The sequence below is a fragment of the Cucurbitaria berberidis genome (genome assembly GCF_010015615.1).
Source record: "Cucurbitaria berberidis CBS 394.84 unplaced genomic scaffold K460scaffold_6, whole genome shotgun sequence".
In the NCBI taxonomy this organism is placed as follows: Eukaryota; Fungi; Ascomycota; class Dothideomycetes; order Pleosporales; family Cucurbitariaceae; genus Cucurbitaria; species Cucurbitaria berberidis.
In genome coordinates this window covers 599,362-618,556 of record NW_024468940.1, presented here as the reverse complement: position 1 = coordinate 618,556, position 19,195 = coordinate 599,362, and the positions used below count along the sequence as shown (strand labels likewise).

The following is a 19,195-nucleotide window of genomic DNA, read 5'->3' as shown; positions in this document are numbered from 1 at the left end:
ATACTTGCGACCAAAATCTATCGAGTCAGCAATGCCTGTGCAGCCGGACGACCTCCTGCTTTCTGTAAGTACGATTCTCAACGCACAACATCAAAGCTACTGGAGCGTCATCTGACCTCGTACAGCTGCAGTCATCTCTACGCAACGCACTCTCGACCTTCGGCCCTAACAGCTCTCAATATCGCAACATTCAGCTAATGGTCGATGAGCACATGGCGAAAACTGCACTTGCGAACCTCACAATATCATCACATGGGCCTCGGCAACAGGACGATCAGAAGGTGTAGATGGAGCAAAGATGGTCCTGCATTCTGGGCCAGTCTCCTACGATCTTAGGGCCCAACAGCTTCTGAAAATCAACAGTATAGGAAATCAGAGATCAGCTAAAGAGAAGAGTCTATATGTAGCTAGACGAAAGGAACAGCGAAGTTGACGTTAGGAAAGTAAGGAGAGTAGTAAATCTTATAATATCAACACTTGATCCTATTGGGAAGAATAGCCGCATGTCTATCGCACAAGCTTAAGAAAGTAACTGTCCTGTGAGCTGGCGTGCAGATGATTGTAGACAAGGCTGCTTAGATGAGAATATGTAGCAGCCGTAGGGAGCGACGGGAGTAGCCTTACAAATAAAGGGTAACAGAAAATCCGACGTCGCAATCGGCGTTGTAACACTTTGGCGTAGATGGCAAAGGATAACGCGCAGTTGGCAGTTTTGTCTTACATTGTGGATGAATAAGCAAAGCGCTATCGCCAAAGCTAACCTTGGGGAATAATAGCTTTAGGGCACCGTAGCCGGGGACATGTCGCGAGACTCCACTACACTAACCAAGGCCTAGACTCTTGGATGCTGTCATGTAAAGCTCTGCAAAAAATAAAGAGTGGTTGGGATATAGTACTACAAAACACAGAATTTTCCATCAAACATCACAAACTAGGTGAGGTGGCCGGTAAGTTTCCACAAAATCACACCTTTGGTTTCACGTCTAACTTTCCTCAGAGTGGTCTAAGGCGCTGCGTTTAGGTTCGTTCTAAACATCCTCCGCAGTCAGAAATGGCGTGGGTTCGAGTACGTTATATTCCATTCACATGAAAAAGATTAAAACTAATTCCTAATAGATCCCACCCTCATCAACATCTTTCTTTTTTGTTTTTTTTGTTTTTGCATTCTTTGCACCCTTTTACATCTTTTTTGCTTCCACCTATGCATATAACACATAATAGTAATTACACGGCAGGTAAGATAGACGGATATTATATATGCCAAATGCCAAATGCCTCAATACATTTAGGCCTTTCTTAGAAGACGGGCGGGAGAACTAACTACTGATGACACATATCGCGCGCGCGTTAGTCATATCCGACAGTCATATCTGAGTCATCATGCGAAGGAGTCAAGTCAGCGGCAAATTATGGAGTCAGTGTCACACGGAGTCACTGTTGAGAAGACAGGTATATAAAAGGAACTATCTCGGAGGCTTCAGCACGAAAGCACACCGCTACCACAAATAATCATTAAAACAGAACAGTGTTTACTGGAGCCATCAACAGCGCAATAGCGTCCACACCAGGTGGAGTCAATCAACCACAAGGGGAGACTACACACCGGTCCGCAAAACAAGAATCGAGAAATAAGATGCGAAGAATACTCCAACCATCGAAAAGGTAAGAAGCTAAAACGAAATCCAATAAACGCATTAGAAAGAAAGGAAACTTTTGCCGAAAGGCAAGGCTGGTGTCTTCACCAACTCCTTAAGACCACCGGGAACCATATTCGAAAGACGGGGACATTCATGATCCGTTGTATCCATGAGCAATAGCAATGCTCTTCCATTTCTCAATCTCAGCCTCAAGCTCAGAGTTGCGTCGCTCGAGATCGCTGACATGGTCGAACTTCCTTTGTCGAGACTCACGAGCGGCAAGGGTATTGCGTGCTCGCTTCAAGGCGACCTTGTCGCCTGGGTCGACGGAGATGACAGGGAGAGGACCTTTTCGGCGACGAGCCTTGCTGATGCCGTTTGTAGCAGGTGAGTTGGTGACCGAAGACTTCCGCCGAAACGAGCTGTCCAATACTAGAGGAGAATCGGTGCTCGAGGACCCAGATCGCTCCATAGACTGGCTGCTAATGGTGCGCTCCAGAGGGAGAGAGATGGCTGCATGAGCATAAGCAGGCTCAGCAGCCTTGGTCTCTTCTTCGGGAAACAGGGAGAACCAATCGCTGGTATTGGAGATGATTGGCTCTCCCTGGAACATGGGGGAGCACTCGAAGCTGTCGCTGATAAAGGGGGACTGGTCGATGTCGGGGGAAGTCAAGTTTGTGAACGCTGCAGATGGGGGAGCAGAGCCGAAGGCATCACTAAAGATGTCTTTGGGAGACACGGTGCGCGTGGACCCGGCACCAACGGAATGATCGTTGATGGCCGTGAACGCAGACACCTGGTCCATGGTGAAGCCTCCCGACTGGAAGCCGGCAATCAGGCTTGCGCCCGAGTCGAAGGAGTTGTTGCTGTGCAGGTCTACGGACAAGGTGAGCTTGCGATCAGTGGTGCGGTAAGCGGGTACCGTACCTGCCATGTTTGCGACGTTGTTCATGTGAGAAATGTTGTTGCTAGAGCTGGAAAACAATGGAACCGGGGGGCGTTGGCGTAACAGAGGCGTTTGGAATTCTGTGGTGGATGATGGGGCAGAATTTGCGTAAAAGTGCTGACTGTTGTTAAACGTAGGCCCAGGCTGAGGAGCGCTCGGTGCTCGCTGAGGTCGTTGGGAGACCTGAGCTGGCTGGTCGTAGAGCACAAAGTCCGTCTGAGGAAGCGCGAATGTGGGTGATGTCGTATTCAGTGGTTGCCGAGAGGCGTGGGGAGCTGGTGAAGAAAGCCATGGTGACTGGTGAGAAGCCGTGGTGGACGACGTGAAGTCGAACGGGAGGGAAGACGGCGAACTGAAGCTGCTTGAAGCGAGGCTAGAGTTCAGAGGTTCCTGGAAGGAAGGCTCTGAGGTTGGAGTTGAAGTGGGGAGTGGTGGTGGTGTTAGTGTTGAATCCAACGTGTCGGCTGTGAGTCGACTGGGAGACGCGCAAGAAAAGCTAGAAAGTAGCCATGGCGTTGACAGTCTTGGTATGTGTTTTCTTGTGTGTTGTGATATGAGGCGAGTTGGATGGGAAGGAGAAAATCAGGCAGCGAGGGATGTGGGGGATTTAAACAGAAACCATGGAACCAAGCGACACGCTAAGGTTTGGCAAGTGTGACTCACTCGACGTGCAGGAGCGACCCCAGCGCAGCACCGCCGGCGGGCCAATGTCCTTCACCAGCCGCCCATCAGCCATCAGCACTAGGCCCTCCCTGGCTACGAGAATATCACGTTCGCGCAGCCTCTCGCTCGCAACTTGCGCCGCATCTGAGATATATTCCCTCAAATTGCGGCGAGCTGCCTTTCCCCCACCATCTCGCACACTTGCAGCCCCATCTGGACCCATTCTGCGACCCTCGAAACCACGTCGTATCCCCCCTCTTGACGCGCACAACGAAGCCCACCACGCCTGGGCGACCTGCCAGCACGGAGGCCACGCAGAATCAGGCATCAGCTTTGTTATTGGCCTGTATCAGTAGGGCGTGCAGGCCCGAAGCATGGGATACCCTAGCAGCCGCACCGTCGATGGGCAACCGGTGGAGGTGCTTACCAAGACTAGCCCAAGACGGCAGAGGAGACGTCGTTTTCCGCTGGAAAAAGAGGGCGGAGCAGCACCGCCGCCTTTTTCATCAAAGACGATGCGCGGGCGCCATATTCTGCGTCTCCTTTGGTATGTTGTTTTATTATATTCGTGGCGTGTGACGACGTCCTACGTATCCTTGGCTGTCGAAGAGCGGTGAGCGAGCGCTCTTGTGGAACAGCGCAGTCCTCGCCCTCCAACATGCGACATTGCGGAGTGTTTCCAACGCTGATCCGGGGAGGCAACTTTGGCGGACGTCCGCGGCTGGCATCTTTTATTCGCAAATATCTGATTGGATGCCAGCAGCGTTCACGTGGCCCTTCACCCAAGTCCTTCAGCAGCAATGCGTACGGTTGTTATACGAGCCTTCGAATGATGTCCATGTTCCTGTGGTAGGCCGTCCGCGCGGCCGCGGATAGGTGCGTATACTTGCCCGTCCGTTTCGGTCGTGCACCAGCGTAGTAGACGTCGCGTTGCATACTGACCGCGCACGGAAACCTCCCTGTTGTCCCATCAGTGTGCATTTGGTTGCTCTGAAATTTGCGGTCAATCAACTACTAGATATTCTCGAGTACTCAACTCAACACGTGCTCATTGACGATTGCAAGAAATGGTGGCTCTGCGTGTGAGATGTGCAGTTCTCAAAAGGTAAAGCACTGAGGTTAAGAGACACGAAGACTTCGTTAAGGTCTACAGTAGCACATCATACATACTTGAACAATGAAATAAATTCAACTCTATCGAAAAGTCAAATTGCTGTGTTGAACAAGTACCATCGCCGCACGTGCATTAGGCGGCCAACCACCCGCCCCAGTCTTACGCCTTAGCGCCGATCAAACGCGATGCTGGAACCCGACTACACAACGTCTCCTAGCTCAAAAAGCTTGTAGACTTATTCAACCCGGTGTAGCATCTTCCGTCTTTGGAGTATAGGTCTCAAAAAGCCAGCGAAATGACCCAAATACTAGTGAATGAGAAGCTCCACACCGCATGTGACGGGTGCCGTAAGCGGGCATCACCCAACGCTACAAAGCAAAGTTGACCACTAGACAGGAACCAGAAAGCTGAAGTGCTCAGGCAATACGCCAGATTGTGTGCGATGCAAAAGGGAGAAGATAGCATGCGTCTACTCACCTCGGAAGCAAATGGGACGGCCAAGGAAGAGGAGAAGGGATGGGGAGGCCGACGAGCCTGCCACCATCTTGAACGAATCCCCTGTGATTTCCATCTTCTCAGACATCGGATTAATTTCTCCGCCACATCCACACGATGCCAACAACTCCAGTGGTACCACGGCAAACGTTGCACCATCACAGCATGACCTCAGTTTTCCAGAGTCCTTCAGATTATCACCTGTCTCAAATCTAGAGTAAGCTCTCTTCCATACCTACATATCCGCGATACTTATTTAATCACAGTTTCAACTTGGACCCTCCAATCGACCCTTCCTTATTTGATCTCCAACCCATCTCCCCGCCCAATGCAGTCGACGACCCATCCTCGAACCAGTCAAATATGGCCCCCTGCACATGTCTCTCCATCATGTACCTGACTCTCACAGAACTCCAATCTGTCCAGTCCTTCTCCTTTCCTCAAGTAATCGTGCCTCTCCGAAAAGCCATGTCCACCCTCTCCGACCTAATCTACTGCCCACAATGCCCCAAAGAAGCCTTCAGCGCAATTCAAAACATACAATCCATCGTCTCGCTCTTCAAAGCAATAGTCGAGCGTTTCAACAAAGTACTTCTAGAGGTCGATGCGGAAGCCGAGCGTCTCCAACAAAGTGGGCAGAAAAAACCGTACCGTGTTGGCGACAACAATCCCGCGCTGCATCACCTACATACTGGCACGCTGGACTGTCCTATGGGGTTTAACATCGAGCTAGAAGCGAGTGATTGGAGAAAAATCGTGAAGACGGCGTTGCGGACAGAGATTAGAGGTGGGGGGAGTAATCCGAGGCCTCTGATGGATCTGCTTGAAGAGATCGTAGCGAGACAAGAGAGGTGGCACGCCGAGAAGGAATTTTGGACTGAAGAAAGGCGGCACTTGTTTGGTGGTGGAGCGCATGAGTGTAATGAACCGAAGACATGTGAGACATTGGGGGCGGATCATATTCGACGGGCGATTGACCGTTTGAACTGGGAGTAAGTCAATGGTCAGGCTAGTGATCTGAACATGGCCGTGATTTAGGACCACAACTCATGACATGGCCTACGCTCTTATCTGCATGTCAAACTCTTTCTCATGGCATGATTGCTATGAACGTTGAGGTTCATCAAGCTTTGCTAAACTTCGACACCACCTATCCAGTAGGATCTTCCACGGAGCCTTGAACGAAATCTAGTCCTAAGATCTTGCCATTCTCCACCACCTTCCAAATCTCATGAAGCTCGTATCGTAGCCTTTCCACCAACAGAAGCCAAAGCAGATAGCCCAAGTCGAAGATAGAATGAGTGCCAGACCAACAAGATTTGATTCCTTCCAGTTCCAAGGTTTCTGCCCCTGGTCGTATATGTTAGTCGAAGATTCACAGTCCAGAGTGTTGAAACCTTACGCCAGGCTCGTTTAAATCGCCCTTCTCGCCCACGACGCCTTTCTCGGGGTCAGTAGACTGGGAGATGGCCTTGATAGACTTGATTTCAAGCGAGAAGTCGCCTTCCTGTTCGCCGAAGAAGCTAGTCATTATTAGCATGAGCAGTTGACTCCGTTCCGGGGAGAACGCAGATTTACCTCCTCATCATGATACTAAAGCGCTTCACACTCTTCGTATTTAGCGGCTTTGCGTCCTTTTTCTCCTTCCCTCGATACGTAGCCTTTAGCGCATGCCACGGGACATAGAGGCCCTCCGCGCTCGATGAGCTGAAGTCGTACTCGTAGCTGATAGTCGACTGCTCACGGCCATTTTCTGGATTTAACGGTAGAATTTCGTCTTTCAAGGTCAAGGTATACTTTTTGCCGTCGTATTCATCTACGCGGAGATGAATGCCAGCGTAATCGGACAGATCCCATGATCGATCATCGCCTGTTGTGCGTTGACTGGCGAAACCGGCGCCACCTAGCGTCTTGATGTCAAGGGTGCCGTGGAAATGGGCTGATGATCCTGAGGTGTCGAGGTAAGACTAGCGAGATATCAGATTTTGTGTTGTAAGAATTGTACAATTCATTACCTGCGACGATCCTCCTCGAACCCTGTCGTCACTTGCTGTCCAATCTTCGGCTTTCCAGCCTCTGCAGAAACTAATTAGCGCAGATCCATCACTAGCAGTAAGTAGCACTTACTTGCTGCCACCGAAGAGTTCGAGTTCCTTTTTATTTCCCATCTTTGTATTTCTGTGGAGGTACAGTTGTTCGTTTCACAGAACGGTTGAAGCAACAAGGAATCCGAATTAAGTAATGACCTCACAGCAACGGGTCCGTGCACACGGACGTGATACTGCACGCACCTGTCAACCATTACCCGTGGAGTCTTTATACGCATCCCCTGAAAATTAATTTCCTTATCAGTTTATGTTAGGAGCCATATCATGGACTTTAGAAGTCTCGATCGCATGGGCGAGTCGGACGATGCCATTTTAGACGAGCCCTACCGACCGTTCTACAATCCCTTCCGAAGCAAGCCTATCCTAGTCAAACAGTAGGGTTCCCTGCCAGATGGGTCTAATTTGGGCTGACAAGCCTACAGAGATAACGAGTACGATCGCACAGTCTTCGGGGAACGGCCTCTTCTTGGGGTCCTGCTGTTCGACAACGTCTCGTCCGATGCTCGAGATCATGCTGCGAACGAGAGAAGTACGCAATGGACTTGATTCAAGAACATAATTTGTTAGCTGATGAATCAAACAGCTTTCCTCGCATGGCTCAAGCTCAGTGTATACATGGCGATAGTATCCGTAGCCATCGTATTATCCTTTCATCTAAAGTCCAAGCCTTCGGCGCTAGGTAAACTCACCAGCTCACCTTTGCGATCTCGCCAAACGACTAACACAGCCTAGAAAAGAGATTTTCACTTCCGTTAGGCATCATCTTCTGGATTCTCTCTTTGGCATGTCTACTGTCTGGGCTTTCAAATTATATCAACACCGTGTCACGGTACAGCCAGCGTCAGGCATTGGTGCAATCGGGCTGGAAGACGCAGGTTGTATTCACAGTGGTGTCGACGTCTATTGTCGCAACTTGCGTTCTCTTTCTCTCTACGAGCGCGGAGAGACGGTAGATCTTGTCTACATAACATGTGGTAGATTCGTATACCACCCATGCGCCTCATGTCGGAGACATGGTTACATCGAATATCAGCTTCTCTACTGGTAGATCCCCACAATGTTGGCTCTGGCTTGCTCCTTATCCTACACATATTGTGGCCCGCCACCCACCATCAATGCTCAGGCTCCAGTATCGCCCAGGTCTGGTCGTCGACAGTCGTGTAGATTAAACCTGAATCCTGCAACTCGACTCCCGCCGCCGCTATGTCTGACATATCCATCTTGAGTTGGGCAGCAATCACCTGTTGATGTATACCTTCATTCGTTTGCGGCATCTCTCGTAGTTGTTGAAATACCTTCTTTGCCATAGGGCTACAGGTACGCAGGTCATAGTCACCGTGATTCCCACCTCCTGCCGCTTGTTGTTGCCCTGCGCCCCCATTGGTAGCGGCTGCGCCTGCATTGGCAGCGCCGGGCGCCGGGCGGGTGAAGTACAGATGGATTGCCGTAGCTTCGAGTAAATGGTATGAGACCTCGTTCATATCTTCGATTGGACGAATGATTTGCGATGCGACGTATCTTCGGTCATTCCAGTGATTCAGCTTTCCCCAGGCTCTGCAATAGGCGCCTTCAACGAGTTTCGCCTTGTTTGGGTTTGGCTGGTCTACTGCGTCCGAATCGATATATTGCTTCACTTCGACGCTACCGGTGCCGTCGTCGAGTTTATAGGTGGTATGCGTAGCTTGGGCCGAGATGTTGCATATCTGGCCGACAAAGGTGATCTACCATAGCAATTAGCAGAGGCTGCAGGGCCTGGACGCTCCAACGTACCTGAGAGACTACCGCGTTATCAATCTTGAACACATCGCCACTGTCAACCTGTGCCTCTTTTATTTGCTTAACCGTGACGGGGCGTAGGTTGTCTTTGGAGTAATCTCGTCGTCCTCCTGGACTCTGCTGGCTTCCCTCGCCGGGGACGAAGCCGCCTCCACCAGTGCCGCCACCTGCACCGTATGAAGTATTGTACCCTGTCTCGTAGCTGTTGTAGTCTATACACATCAGCCCATGATTACCAAAGTAGAAGTGGACTAGGTCGCATACTCATGTTGCCGTGGTTTGGTTGAAAGTGACGCGGTACAGGAAATGATGAGGACAAAACGCGTCAGACGCGACTGCATCAACGCGGGGCACGTGGAAGCCGCGCCCCAGCATACATCCGCCAAGATTTCGGTTGGCCCGAGCTCGAAATTTTCCAAATACCTGAACCAAGGACGTCAGACTCAGTCAAGTATCGCACGCGCTTACGAGTCCTGTACATACGACCCTCCGATTATGGCTCCTCGCGCGAGCTCCCCGGCGGTCTCCGAGAACGAGTTCGACGTCTTCGACGCTCTCGCTGGCGGCGACGATGTGCAGCAAGAGATAGGATTGACGCAAGACCTCGGAATAGATCTTGGTATTGGCAGCGAAGATGGATCAGATGATGAGGCATTTATTGCTGCGAAGCAAGCCGCATCGAACCGCAAATCCTCCAACCTGGGTAAATCGATCAAGAAAGGCGGAGGCTTCCAGGCAATGGGCTTGAACGCGGCCCTCCTGAAGGCTATAGTGCAGAAGGGCTTCAAGATACCGACCCCGATCCAGCGCAAGGCTGTGCCGCTCATGCTTCAAGGAGATGATGTCGTAGGCATGGCCAGGACTGGATCAGGCAAGACGGCTGCTTTCGTTATTCCCATGATCCAAAAGCTCAAGGCACACTCTGCTAAGGTGGGCGCTCGTGGCATCATCATGTCGCCATCTCGAGAGCTTGCGCTGCAGACATTGAAGGTAGTGAAGGAGTTTGGACGCGGGACAGATCTGAGGACTATACTGCTTGTCGGTGGTGACAGTCTTGAAGAACGTACGTACACGTGCAGTGTTATCTAACGATAACTTTGGCTAATGGTTTTACAGAATTCAGCTCTATGACAACGAATCCAGATATCATCATCGCGACCCCTGGTCGATTCCTCCATTTGAAGGTCGAGATGGGTCTCGACCTCTCCTCCGTGAGATACATAGTCTTTGACGAGGCAGACCGCCTGTTCGAAATGGGGTTTGCAGCACAATTATCGGAAATTCTACACGCTTTGCCCGCTTCAAGGCAGACGCTGTTGTTCAGTGCAACGTTACCGAAATCACTCGTAGAATTTGCAAGAGCTGGTTTGCAGGAGCCAAAGCTGATACGTTTGGATGCTGAGAGCAAGATTTCACCGGATCTAAAAAGTGCTTACTTTACCATCAAATCCGGGGATCGAGATGGAGCGCTGCTTCACCTTCTAGACAATGTCATCAAAGTGCCAGTGGGTGAGACTGAAGCAGCGAAGAAAGCCAAGGAAGACATGGAGAAGACTAGCACTGGTAAGAAGCGGAAGCGTAGTGATGGATTTGTTAAAGATGCTCCGATTGCTGAGTCGACGATCATCTTTGCTGCAACGAAGCATAGAGTGGAATATCTTGCTAGCTTACTTCGAGCTTCAGGTTATGCCGTATCTTATGGTAAGTTGTTACTGGTGAAGTCATCTGAAAAATGCTAACGTTGCTAGTGTACGGAAATCTTGACCAAATAGCCCGCAAAGAGCAGGTCCAGGACTTTCGTACTGGCATGACACGAATTCTCATCGTCACCGACGTCGCTGCTCGCGGTGTGGACATGCCTCATATCAATCACGTCATCAACTACGACTTCCCTTCACAGCCCAAAATCTTTGTGCATCGTGTGGGACGGACGGCTCGTGCTGGTCGGAAGGGTTGGTCGTACAGTCTGTGCAGACATGTCGATCTGCCGTACCTCATCGATCTACAGCTATTCCTCGGGAAACGACTCTTAGTTGGCCGAGCCAACAGTGAACCTGACTACGCCGAGGATTTTGTGGTCGGAAGTCTGGCCCCGTATCAGCTAGAGTCATCTGTTGAGGAAGTGAACAAGCAGCTAGTCAATGACGAAGACTTGGCATTGCTACTGAGTGTGGCTGAGAAGGGCGAGAAGCAGTATCAGAGGACGCGGAACCAAGCCAGTGCTCAGAGCGTTCACCGGGCGAAAGAGTTAGCAGCGTCACCACATTTTGCTGAGACTCACATGCTGTTCAGCGACGACAAGCACAATGCTCTGAGAGAGAAAGAGAAGATGTTGGAGAGAATTCAATCATTCAGACCGGCGGAGACAGTGTTTGAAATTGGGAGACGTGGCACTGGCAGCGAAACAGCTGAGATTATGCGCAAGCGAAGAGAACAAGTCGGAAGACAGAAGATGAAGCAACAGGCAAACAAGATGGTCAACGATCAGGTTAGCGAAAAGAAGACACCTGCAGACGATGCGGACGATATCGACATGGAATCAGATGACGACCACGAAGCTGCGAACGGCGCCTATGATTCGGATTCCGACGAGCTGGAAGTATCTGTTTCACAACCTAGCACAAAGAAGGCTACTCAAGATAGCTGGCGGAACGATGATTTCTTCATGTCTTATCTACCCAAGGAGAATATGGCAGAAGAGAAGGCTTACGGCGTGCGTGGAGGTGACGCTGGCAACACGAACTTCGTATCAGCGGCGCGAGCGGCAGAGATGTCACTAGTCAACGACGAGCTTCAAGGCTTCGCTGACGATAGCAAGCCTCGCATGCGATGGGACAAGAAGTCTAAGAAGTACGTCAACCGTACCAACGACGAGGATGGTTCCAAGGGTGTAAAGATGGTACGAGGCGAGAGCGGGCAAAAGATTGCAGCCAGTTTCCGCAGCGGCCGCTTCGACGACTGGCGCAAAACTAACAAGGTCAAGATGCCACGCGTGGGTGAGATGGAAGCGCCTAATCGCTCTGCATCCCACAATAACGCCCCTCGCTACAAGCACAAAGCGGAGAAGGCACCCAAGCAAGCTGACCGGTACCGCGACGACTACCATGTTCAAAAGCAGAAGGTGGCCGAAGCGAAGGAGAAACGTATCGGTGCATTCAGGGATGGTGGTGCCAAGAGCGAACTCAGGGATGTGGATACGGTGCGTAAGCAACGTAAGGTGCAAGAAAATAAGAAGGCGAAGAATGCTCGGCCGTCGAAGAAGCGCAAGTTTTGATTTGTTTGTTCTATACCTAGCACGGCATGTAGCACTTTGCATCAATACAGGAGTGTATAGGCGTGGGAGCCTACCCTCGGAGAGTTCGACTGAGTTGTCACTAGCACTGAATGTCACTGAACGTCGTGGCGCACAAAATCAAGTCTGGACGCCAGCCGTGTGTGAAGGGGTTGTCATGATCCACATGATCAGCCCATTTATTACTTGTCCAAAGCCACGCCGCAGTTAGTATTGTGCAACGCTTGATGCCGCAAGACTGTTAGTACATTTGCTGTGCCACATGCGTGCAGATACGGCCTTTTGTCAACGACGAGCGGCCATATTATTTCTTTACTAGATTAGGCCACCAACATGCCCTAGTCGGATAGCGCATGTATATCGGGGACTCAACAGTGGGCTTCGCTCATCACTACCCCAGGTCGAGGAGAATCGAAATCAATAATCAGAATTCCAGGCCACGACAGCGTCCCTTTGAGGTATTGGCCGTGCATTTGGGTTCGAGTGGCTGCGCTTCTGATTAGGATTGACAAAGGCTGCAAGAAAGTTTCCAGCCTGGACTCGCACGCACATGGTCGAGGCTGGAATAGAGTTTCCGGCTTTTAGCAAGTAGCGCTGGCACTGACAGGCGACCGCCGGACAGATGGTGGGTATCGAGTGACAGGCGCAACCCATCCCACACCATCCATGGATATTAGAGCCAGAGCAGGGTTCGGGGGCCTTTGGTGCATGGCCATGCAGGCACGTCATTCTCTCGAGGAGATTTATGAGCCGGACAATTGTCCGCGCTACCCGAACTCACCAGCCTGAGGGAGTCGCCAGGCCCTGCCTAGCGCCAGCGCCAAAGGACTTCAATAATCCTTCTGCATGCGCACATGCGGCTTACCTGACCTTCGAGAAGCCGCCTCAATATCTTCTGTGCCACCTGCTGCACGCGAGCCTGGTGGCCATGCGACGAGCAGCAGCTCAAACTGGGAACATCGCCTTGGGTACGCTCGCTGATCGGGGATGGGGTTGTGTCACGCAGCCCATTTCCCACAAACATGTCCCACACAACGGCTTTTTTTTGATGGTGAATGGCTATCACCAATACGCCCATATCGGAAGGGCAATCTCGCTATGAGATTTGTTCGGATTTCAATGAAAATCCTCCCTCCCAAACCAGTCATGGGCGCAGACACGACAGCGGAGTGGTTTCCTGGAGCGGCGTAGCCCAGGGCTTACGGCAGCGGGCTTGTGTAGACGCCAACGTAGTCTCACTCCTCCATCTCGGTAAACGGCTTGACATCAACACAGCACCTCACAGACGGAAATTTCTCGTTCCGTTGCGGGCCTGAAGAGACTACTCGCGAGCTGGCCGAATCCTGCAAGGTTCGCCTGTCATGCTCTTACGACATGTTGCAGGGAGCTAAGAGACTGCGCCGCATGTCAGATGCACACGAGGAAAGTCAGCTCTGATATCAATACTGGATATGCTGTTAAGACCCAACAAGGCCGCCTACTCGGCCCGTACCCAGTCGCATATCGAGGATGGACCCAGGACGGGCCTGCGCAAGGGTCCCAGCAAAAGGGCCAGGATACCGCAACCCCCTCCCTGGCTGAACTACTTTTGGCACAACGTGTCCAGAGGCCCAGGCACCGGTTCGTAGATCCCGCGGTTGAATCCGCGAGCCTGTCGTGACCTGGTATCCTTGCAAGCGATTCGAAGACTCACAGAACAAGCACACGATGCAGTCGAGCTACCTGCAATGCAGGGCTGGTGGTGCATACCCGTCAGTTCGCAGACATTCCAGCGGTGGTGCATAGCATGGAGCTCAATAGCAGCAACATCAAGAGTGACACAGCGGTAGTGTCCGCCACAGTAGGGTGAGAATCCCAGATCCCTGGACAGGCCGTTCGTTGTACATGCGGTAGCTTCGGAAAATCGTAATGAGAGATGAGCGCAATCTATAGGCGATATACCTTCTGTTATCGTCGATATTCCGTCGCCATATTTGGGGCGTAACCCACAGAGGCTAAATACCTGCTCCAAAAGGGCTGCCGCGTTGCATCCCGGTTGGATTAATATCTTCCGATGCTAGCCTAGTTCCTATACGCGACACGGAGTTGGTTGCATGATGCAATTCACAAATGGCGGTTTCTGCCTTCCGCAATAGCACTAGTCATGACCAGACCGGATGACTTGGCCCGCTGCGGAGCATGAAAGAAGAAACGCTCATGCAGGACGACTAAATCCTGCCCGCGGGTCGAATCTCGCCTACTTACCGCAAAGAAGCATAGCGGATAGCATGTGCCACACAGGGTGATGGACCGACCCTACAAGCGTATGGATCGTTGTCAATTGCGCAAAGTCTTCTACAAGTTACAGCTGAGCCTGAGAACAACTGCATACTTCCAACCTGGTCATGACAGTGATAGTGTGACCAGCGATAGACGACAGTATAGTACTGGTTGAGCTATACTTAGCCCCACGTTAATCTATTCACTCCTCGTGCCTAGCCGTGGGATCGATCTTGCGGCGCTCGGCTCAGCTTTCCGCCATTCCGTCTTTAGATCCTTATAAGTATCGTATCGGGAGCGCCGCAAAGCATGGACGGTGAGAATTGCCATGCGTTCTCGATGCATCGCTACTGGCCAGCCAACATCGACTTCTCAACCTTTGTTCAGAGGAATACGACACATGGTGCGGCGTCCAAGAACTGATTTGATCCATAATTCTCCACCTTATTCACTGCAGCATCTCAGGCATAAGCGTATCACCGCCGGCCCATGTTTTCGCCCCGCGTCATCAGCCGCACATGCCAATTAGTGCAAGGCAATCTCGGTGGTGATGCTCGGACAGTGTTCGGGCAGATCGTCGACGGCGGGTTTCGATCGACATCACCCACCGGAGTTTTTTGTTTGGCCATGTCAATAAAGCACCACGCCCCACACCTATAGCAGACAGCTAATATACATCTGGCTTGTTTTGACGACAGCACTATGCCTACCTTTGCGCAGTACATTGGACGCCACATCTAGCGCATGAAACCTGGGCGGTTGGAAAGACGGCTGCCCAGTAGACTTGCTGCATACCATGCAGCATCATTTCAACAACTGCAACGAGTCCTTCGTTTTGTTCCCTTTGCAGGCATTGCTCGTGTTCAGTAAGTTGTCTTCTGCCCTCTCGCCTTTCCCCGGAGCCGTGCAAACCCCTCTTGGCAGCAATTACAGGAGAAGATGTCATCAGATGTAGCTACCAGTGGTGTCTGCAATCAACTACCCACATGTCTATGCAGTTTCACGGCGCCGGCGCCTCGCGTGCGGCGTAGTCGGGCGTCACGTTCTCTTACGACAAAGCAAAACACACCAGGCGTCCACGAGTACGCATGCTTTTGGCACAGAATACGTGTCGCTATAGCTTTTGAAGTCAATAAACGCCTCGCGTCTCAGGCTCCGAGGGTAAATCTGACTCTGAGCAAACTCTCGAGGGCGATCTCTTGGTGAAGACGTGGCAGTGTCAAGCCATATCCGCAAGATAGCGTCGATCGTAACAGGAGATCGGTTTCGCCATCAGGGACCAGTAGTGCTATTGCGGGCAAAGGTTTATGCTCCAATAGTCAGTCGGTGCAGAGAGACCCGTCGAGGTGAATGACCGAAGTAGTGGTTGGAACTAAGGACTCGGAAGCGCGCGAGTGACACCACAAGCGTGACCCATAGTGGACCAAATTCGCGGACCTGTCAGTTGGAGGAGCCAGGTTTTTGCGTTTCGCACCACTTTGCTCCTGATGCAGATGCTCATGCTCATGCTCGCCTAGGAAATATACCGCCTCGACGTTGAGTTTCCAGAGGGCTCACCTAGCATAGTAGTATTAGGGACGCCTTGCCTTCCCTTTTGGCAGCGCCAGCGTTTCCGGGCCCACATATAAACGCAAGCTGCGCAGCAAGGGCGCCAACTCATTATGCTTTGCCTCGATCCATGGCTTGCTGGGGCGGGTGCGAGATAGTGGTGGATTAGCGCGCTTCTGGGCGAGCCATCGTTTTGCCCTGGCCCAGGACGGTTCGGAAGGCAGGGGGCTCGCCGCCTACAGGGCTCCCAAGTCAGCGCCAACCCGCTGTACCCATGCACACTCACTGGTAGCCGTGCATACTTCCGCGGCTGCATGGACCGTCCAGGAGAGTGGCCTAGCAGAATTGTCGAAGAACCATCAGCCGAACGAGGGCCAGCATGTCGTCCCCGAGAGGCATCCTTCCCTGCTCCCGTTGCCTGCCCGGAACTCATCGTGGCCCCCGTCTCAAGGATGTGGCCCGTCATCTGCACGACTTCACAGGGATTCGTAACATAAGATCTGTGAGCAGAACCTACATAACCAATTGTCGTTATTACTGGGCATTCTCCGCCGACTGGGCAGCAATCTGCTTTGCTCTTTTTCGCGACTTGTGCTGCTCATTGGCTCCCACCACACATACAACACCATCGCCTCGCCTCTCTTCCGCCCTCGCCCCATTACCTGCAGCTCTAGTGAAGGCACCTCATTCGACATTGGTCGAATACATCTCGTACCCTTCCGACGGTCCACTGGGAGGATTTGCAGGTCCAAGGTCCAATTGGAGGGCAATATCGAAAGGTATTTTGACACAACTCCTTTGCCCCTCCACCTTATCCTGCTTTCGGACTCTGTCGTGGATGCATGCTACAGATTCTTCGGAAATCGAGATCACGCGGGTGTTCGTCGGCATCTTCTTGTTGCTGTCCGATCTTTCCTGCATGTCCAATCCTTCGTCATCATTTTGATCATGTCCTCGCTTGTCTGTTAGCTTACCTTGATTGTCATGCCCGCCTGTCCATCTGCCATCCTAACATCCTCTTACAGAGCTTCTTCTTGCTCAATAGACACGAGCGCAGTCTACCCGGTAGCACATTTGTCTACAGCTCCAGCTGTACTCCCTGACCCTTGCGCTCCCGCTGCTGACACAGCGTTTGAGCGCTGCAGTGGTCAAGCTATGCAGAGTCTGGCCTTACCTCGTCCGACCTCGCTCTTTTCCACGCCATTGTTCGGGCGAGCTGCAGAGCCTCAAGACGGCCTGGCAAGATATCGTCCCAAGTTCAGTCCTAGCAGGCCTGAACAGCAGAGTTATCCATCACCTCCCATGTCAGAACCCCATTCCCCTCCTCGCCGTCTAGCCCAGACTATCGAATCCGGACACCTTTCCTACCCTCCAGCAGTTAGTGTACCCCAAAGATCCGACGCAGGTCTTCCACTACCACCGCCTTCGTCATCACTGTTCGATCCCCGGTCAGCATTGCCAGTCCAAAGTAATCTCCAGCAGCGGCCGCTATATCCTGGCGAGCCCCAACATAGAGTACAACCACTTCACTATCAGCATGGGCGTGTAGTCGAACATGCTTCGTACGGTAGTGTTCCACCTCCGCAGAATTACGGATATGGATATCCAAATGCCGGCGTGTCCCATTACGCTGGAGGTCGACACGTAGGTCCAATAGGGCAACAAGGTGGGATGATGGCACCACCACTACCCGGGAGGCCCATCAGGCCAGCAAGGAGAACCAAAGCGCATGTGGCGTCAGCTTGCGTCAACTGCAAAAAAGCGCATCTCAGCTGTGATGTCCAACGTCCATGTGGCCGTTGCGTCGCCTCTGGAAAACAGGTTAGTCTACAAAGCTGGACAGAAGCTTAAGAAATTACGCGTTCGTTTGGACGAGACTGACTTGAACGGTGACAGGACACATGTAAAGACGTACAGCACAAGAAGAGAGGAAGGCCTCGACTGCGAGACGATAGAGAGTTTCTGAGACCGGAGGAAGGAGGAAGACCACCTAGCCAGGTTTCAGGCGCATTACCTGCATCAGAAGCGCTCGCTCACCAGGCTCCCTTTCCAGCTTCGCATCCGCATCCCCCGTCCGACGCATCTCGAGTCATGGAAAGCAACATTGCTCAAATGAACCAGTCTTCCAACGGAGGTCAACCTAGTAGTCTCGGCAACTATGGTAGGATGTCGACTTCTCCGTATACTGCAGGGCCGAATTTGGCGGATCAAATATTGCCTGTCGCATATCTAGACTTGGATCTGGTAATCCAAAGGTCAAATCGGGCGTTCCAGGATCTGGTTGCCTTTCTGGGAGACATTAAGGGTAAACAGCTGGGAGACCTTCTCGAAACCCGCCAGAACGAGAGCCTGCAACGCCTGCGTAATGAGCTACGCGAAGAGCGAGACGAACGCGAACCGACATACATGCCCCCTATTACGCCAGTCGGGCAGGATCCGATGCGCGCGGTGATGGACTGTGTAGTAGATCAGGATATCGACCACATGAGCCAAGCCTTCACAGACAGACCCATGTTTTTGAGCTTTCGTCTTCCTAGTGGACAGTATCAATCTCTCCAGGTCCAGATCCGACTGGCAAAGACGTCACTCTACTTTGTCACCTTGGTCGTGCGATCACCACCAAGGCTCACCGGCCCTACTATTCTGACACAACAGCTTGCTCCTCCCACGCCTAGACGAACGTCGCAGACGATGTCCGCGCCAGTCATGGCGCCAACATCGCAATTCACACCACATCAAGCTCGACGTCCATCGTCGACGAGTTCGGCACCGAGCTCACCGTATTTCAATTTCGCGTCTGTTCGCACCTCGCTTCCGACGTTCAGTCCCAACTCTTACAGTAGCAGTTCGTCGTATGGCTACTCTCCGACTGCAGGTGCAGAGTCAGCTTACTTTCCGACAATTCAACCTCACTCACAGCCCGCAGCGTATTCTTCTCAATACGCGTCAGCTCCTCGCAACCCGTCTGCTACCTCTGAGTCGGTGGGGGAGCTAAATCGTCCAGAGCGCCTTGAAGGTCTACATCTCCCGCCAATTCGAATAGGACCAGCTCCTCTGGGTTCTCCCGTATTCCTCGAATCTGGCGGCCAAAGCACTATGCAGCGTGAGCACGAACGTGTGCGACAACTCGAGTCGCCGTCAAGCGCCGAACAGCGAAGACCCGAGACGCCTGAAACTGGCAAACGCCGTCGATTGAATATACATGAAGTGCTGGAGTAAGAGAGAGAGAAGAGAGTGTGGACTTGGAAGACTAGCAAAGCTTGTAGTTACTCCGCACAAACCCGGTTCCCCGCGTATGTGATTCAAACGTTGGTTAATACGTTACCGACAAGCAGGACCTTGTCCCTCTGAAACACG

General features: G+C 52.0%; 9 protein-coding genes across 9 annotated transcripts; 5 read left to right on the top strand and 4 right to left on the bottom strand.

Moving 5' to 3' along the window:
- Nucleotides 1-31: 31 nt before the first annotated feature.
- Nucleotides 32-287, top strand: K460DRAFT_410239 (uncharacterized protein; the record flags this gene model as incomplete). The annotated part of the gene is made up of 2 exons (XM_040937349.1): nt 32-64; nt 126-287. 2 exons carry the CDS (start codon nt 32-34, stop codon nt 285-287), a joined length of 195 nt encoding a protein of 64 aa, XP_040783401.1.
- Nucleotides 288-1,788: 1,501 nt separating this feature from the next.
- Nucleotides 1,789-2,571, bottom strand: K460DRAFT_294869 (uncharacterized protein; the record flags this gene model as incomplete). Its single annotated transcript, XM_040929517.1, has 1 exon — nt 1,789-2,571. One exon carries the CDS (start codon nt 2,569-2,571, stop codon nt 1,789-1,791), a length of 783 nt encoding a protein of 260 aa, XP_040783400.1.
- Nucleotides 2,572-2,585: 14 nt separating this feature from the next.
- Nucleotides 2,586-2,735, bottom strand: K460DRAFT_295917 (uncharacterized protein; the record flags this gene model as incomplete). The annotated part of the gene is made up of 1 exon (XM_040929595.1): nt 2,586-2,735. A coding segment is annotated over one exon (150 nt), but the record flags the coding sequence as incomplete, so codon positions are not given.
- A 1,920-nt stretch (nt 2,736-4,655) lies between these two features.
- Nucleotides 4,656-5,851, top strand: K460DRAFT_380614 (uncharacterized protein; the record flags this gene model as incomplete). Its single annotated transcript, XM_040935280.1, has 3 exons — nt 4,656-4,707; nt 4,757-5,072; nt 5,122-5,851. 3 exons carry the CDS (start codon nt 4,656-4,658, stop codon nt 5,849-5,851), a joined length of 1,098 nt encoding a protein of 365 aa, XP_040783398.1.
- Nucleotides 5,852-6,049: 198 nt separating this feature from the next.
- K460DRAFT_380613 (CIA30-domain-containing protein) lies at nt 6,050-7,023 on the bottom strand (the record flags this gene model as incomplete). Its single annotated transcript, XM_040935279.1, has 5 exons — nt 6,050-6,199; nt 6,258-6,378; nt 6,434-6,822; nt 6,871-6,931; nt 6,983-7,023. The coding sequence occupies 5 exons, from the start codon at nt 7,021-7,023 to the stop codon at nt 6,050-6,052; spliced, it is 762 nt and encodes a 253-aa protein (XP_040783397.1).
- Nucleotides 7,024-7,227: 204 nt separating this feature from the next.
- On the top strand, nt 7,228-7,916 carry K460DRAFT_295815 (uncharacterized protein; the record flags this gene model as incomplete). Its single annotated transcript, XM_040929588.1, has 4 exons — nt 7,228-7,337; nt 7,386-7,492; nt 7,547-7,642; nt 7,696-7,916. The coding sequence occupies 4 exons, from the start codon at nt 7,228-7,230 to the stop codon at nt 7,914-7,916; spliced, it is 534 nt and encodes a 177-aa protein (XP_040783396.1).
- A 159-nt stretch (nt 7,917-8,075) lies between these two features.
- On the bottom strand, nt 8,076-9,007 carry K460DRAFT_359389 (replication protein A, subunit RPA32; the record flags this gene model as incomplete). Its single annotated transcript, XM_040932190.1, has 3 exons — nt 8,076-8,684; nt 8,734-8,951; nt 9,004-9,007. The coding sequence occupies 3 exons, from the start codon at nt 9,005-9,007 to the stop codon at nt 8,076-8,078; spliced, it is 831 nt and encodes a 276-aa protein (XP_040783395.1).
- Nucleotides 9,008-9,215: 208 nt separating this feature from the next.
- Nucleotides 9,216-12,141, top strand: K460DRAFT_347163 (DEAD-domain-containing protein). Its single transcript, XM_040931336.1, has 3 exons — nt 9,216-9,802; nt 9,856-10,440; nt 10,488-12,141. The coding sequence occupies exons 1-3, from the start codon at nt 9,235-9,237 to the stop codon at nt 12,011-12,013; spliced, it is 2,679 nt and encodes an 892-aa protein (XP_040783394.1). The 5' UTR covers nt 9,216-9,234; the 3' UTR covers nt 12,014-12,141.
- A 4,852-nt stretch (nt 12,142-16,993) lies between these two features.
- Nucleotides 16,994-19,057, top strand: K460DRAFT_294642 (uncharacterized protein; the record flags this gene model as incomplete). The annotated part of the gene is made up of 2 exons (XM_040929506.1): nt 16,994-17,659; nt 17,735-19,057. The coding sequence occupies 2 exons, from the start codon at nt 16,994-16,996 to the stop codon at nt 19,055-19,057; spliced, it is 1,989 nt and encodes a 662-aa protein (XP_040783393.1).
- Nucleotides 19,058-19,195: the final 138 nt, after the last annotated feature.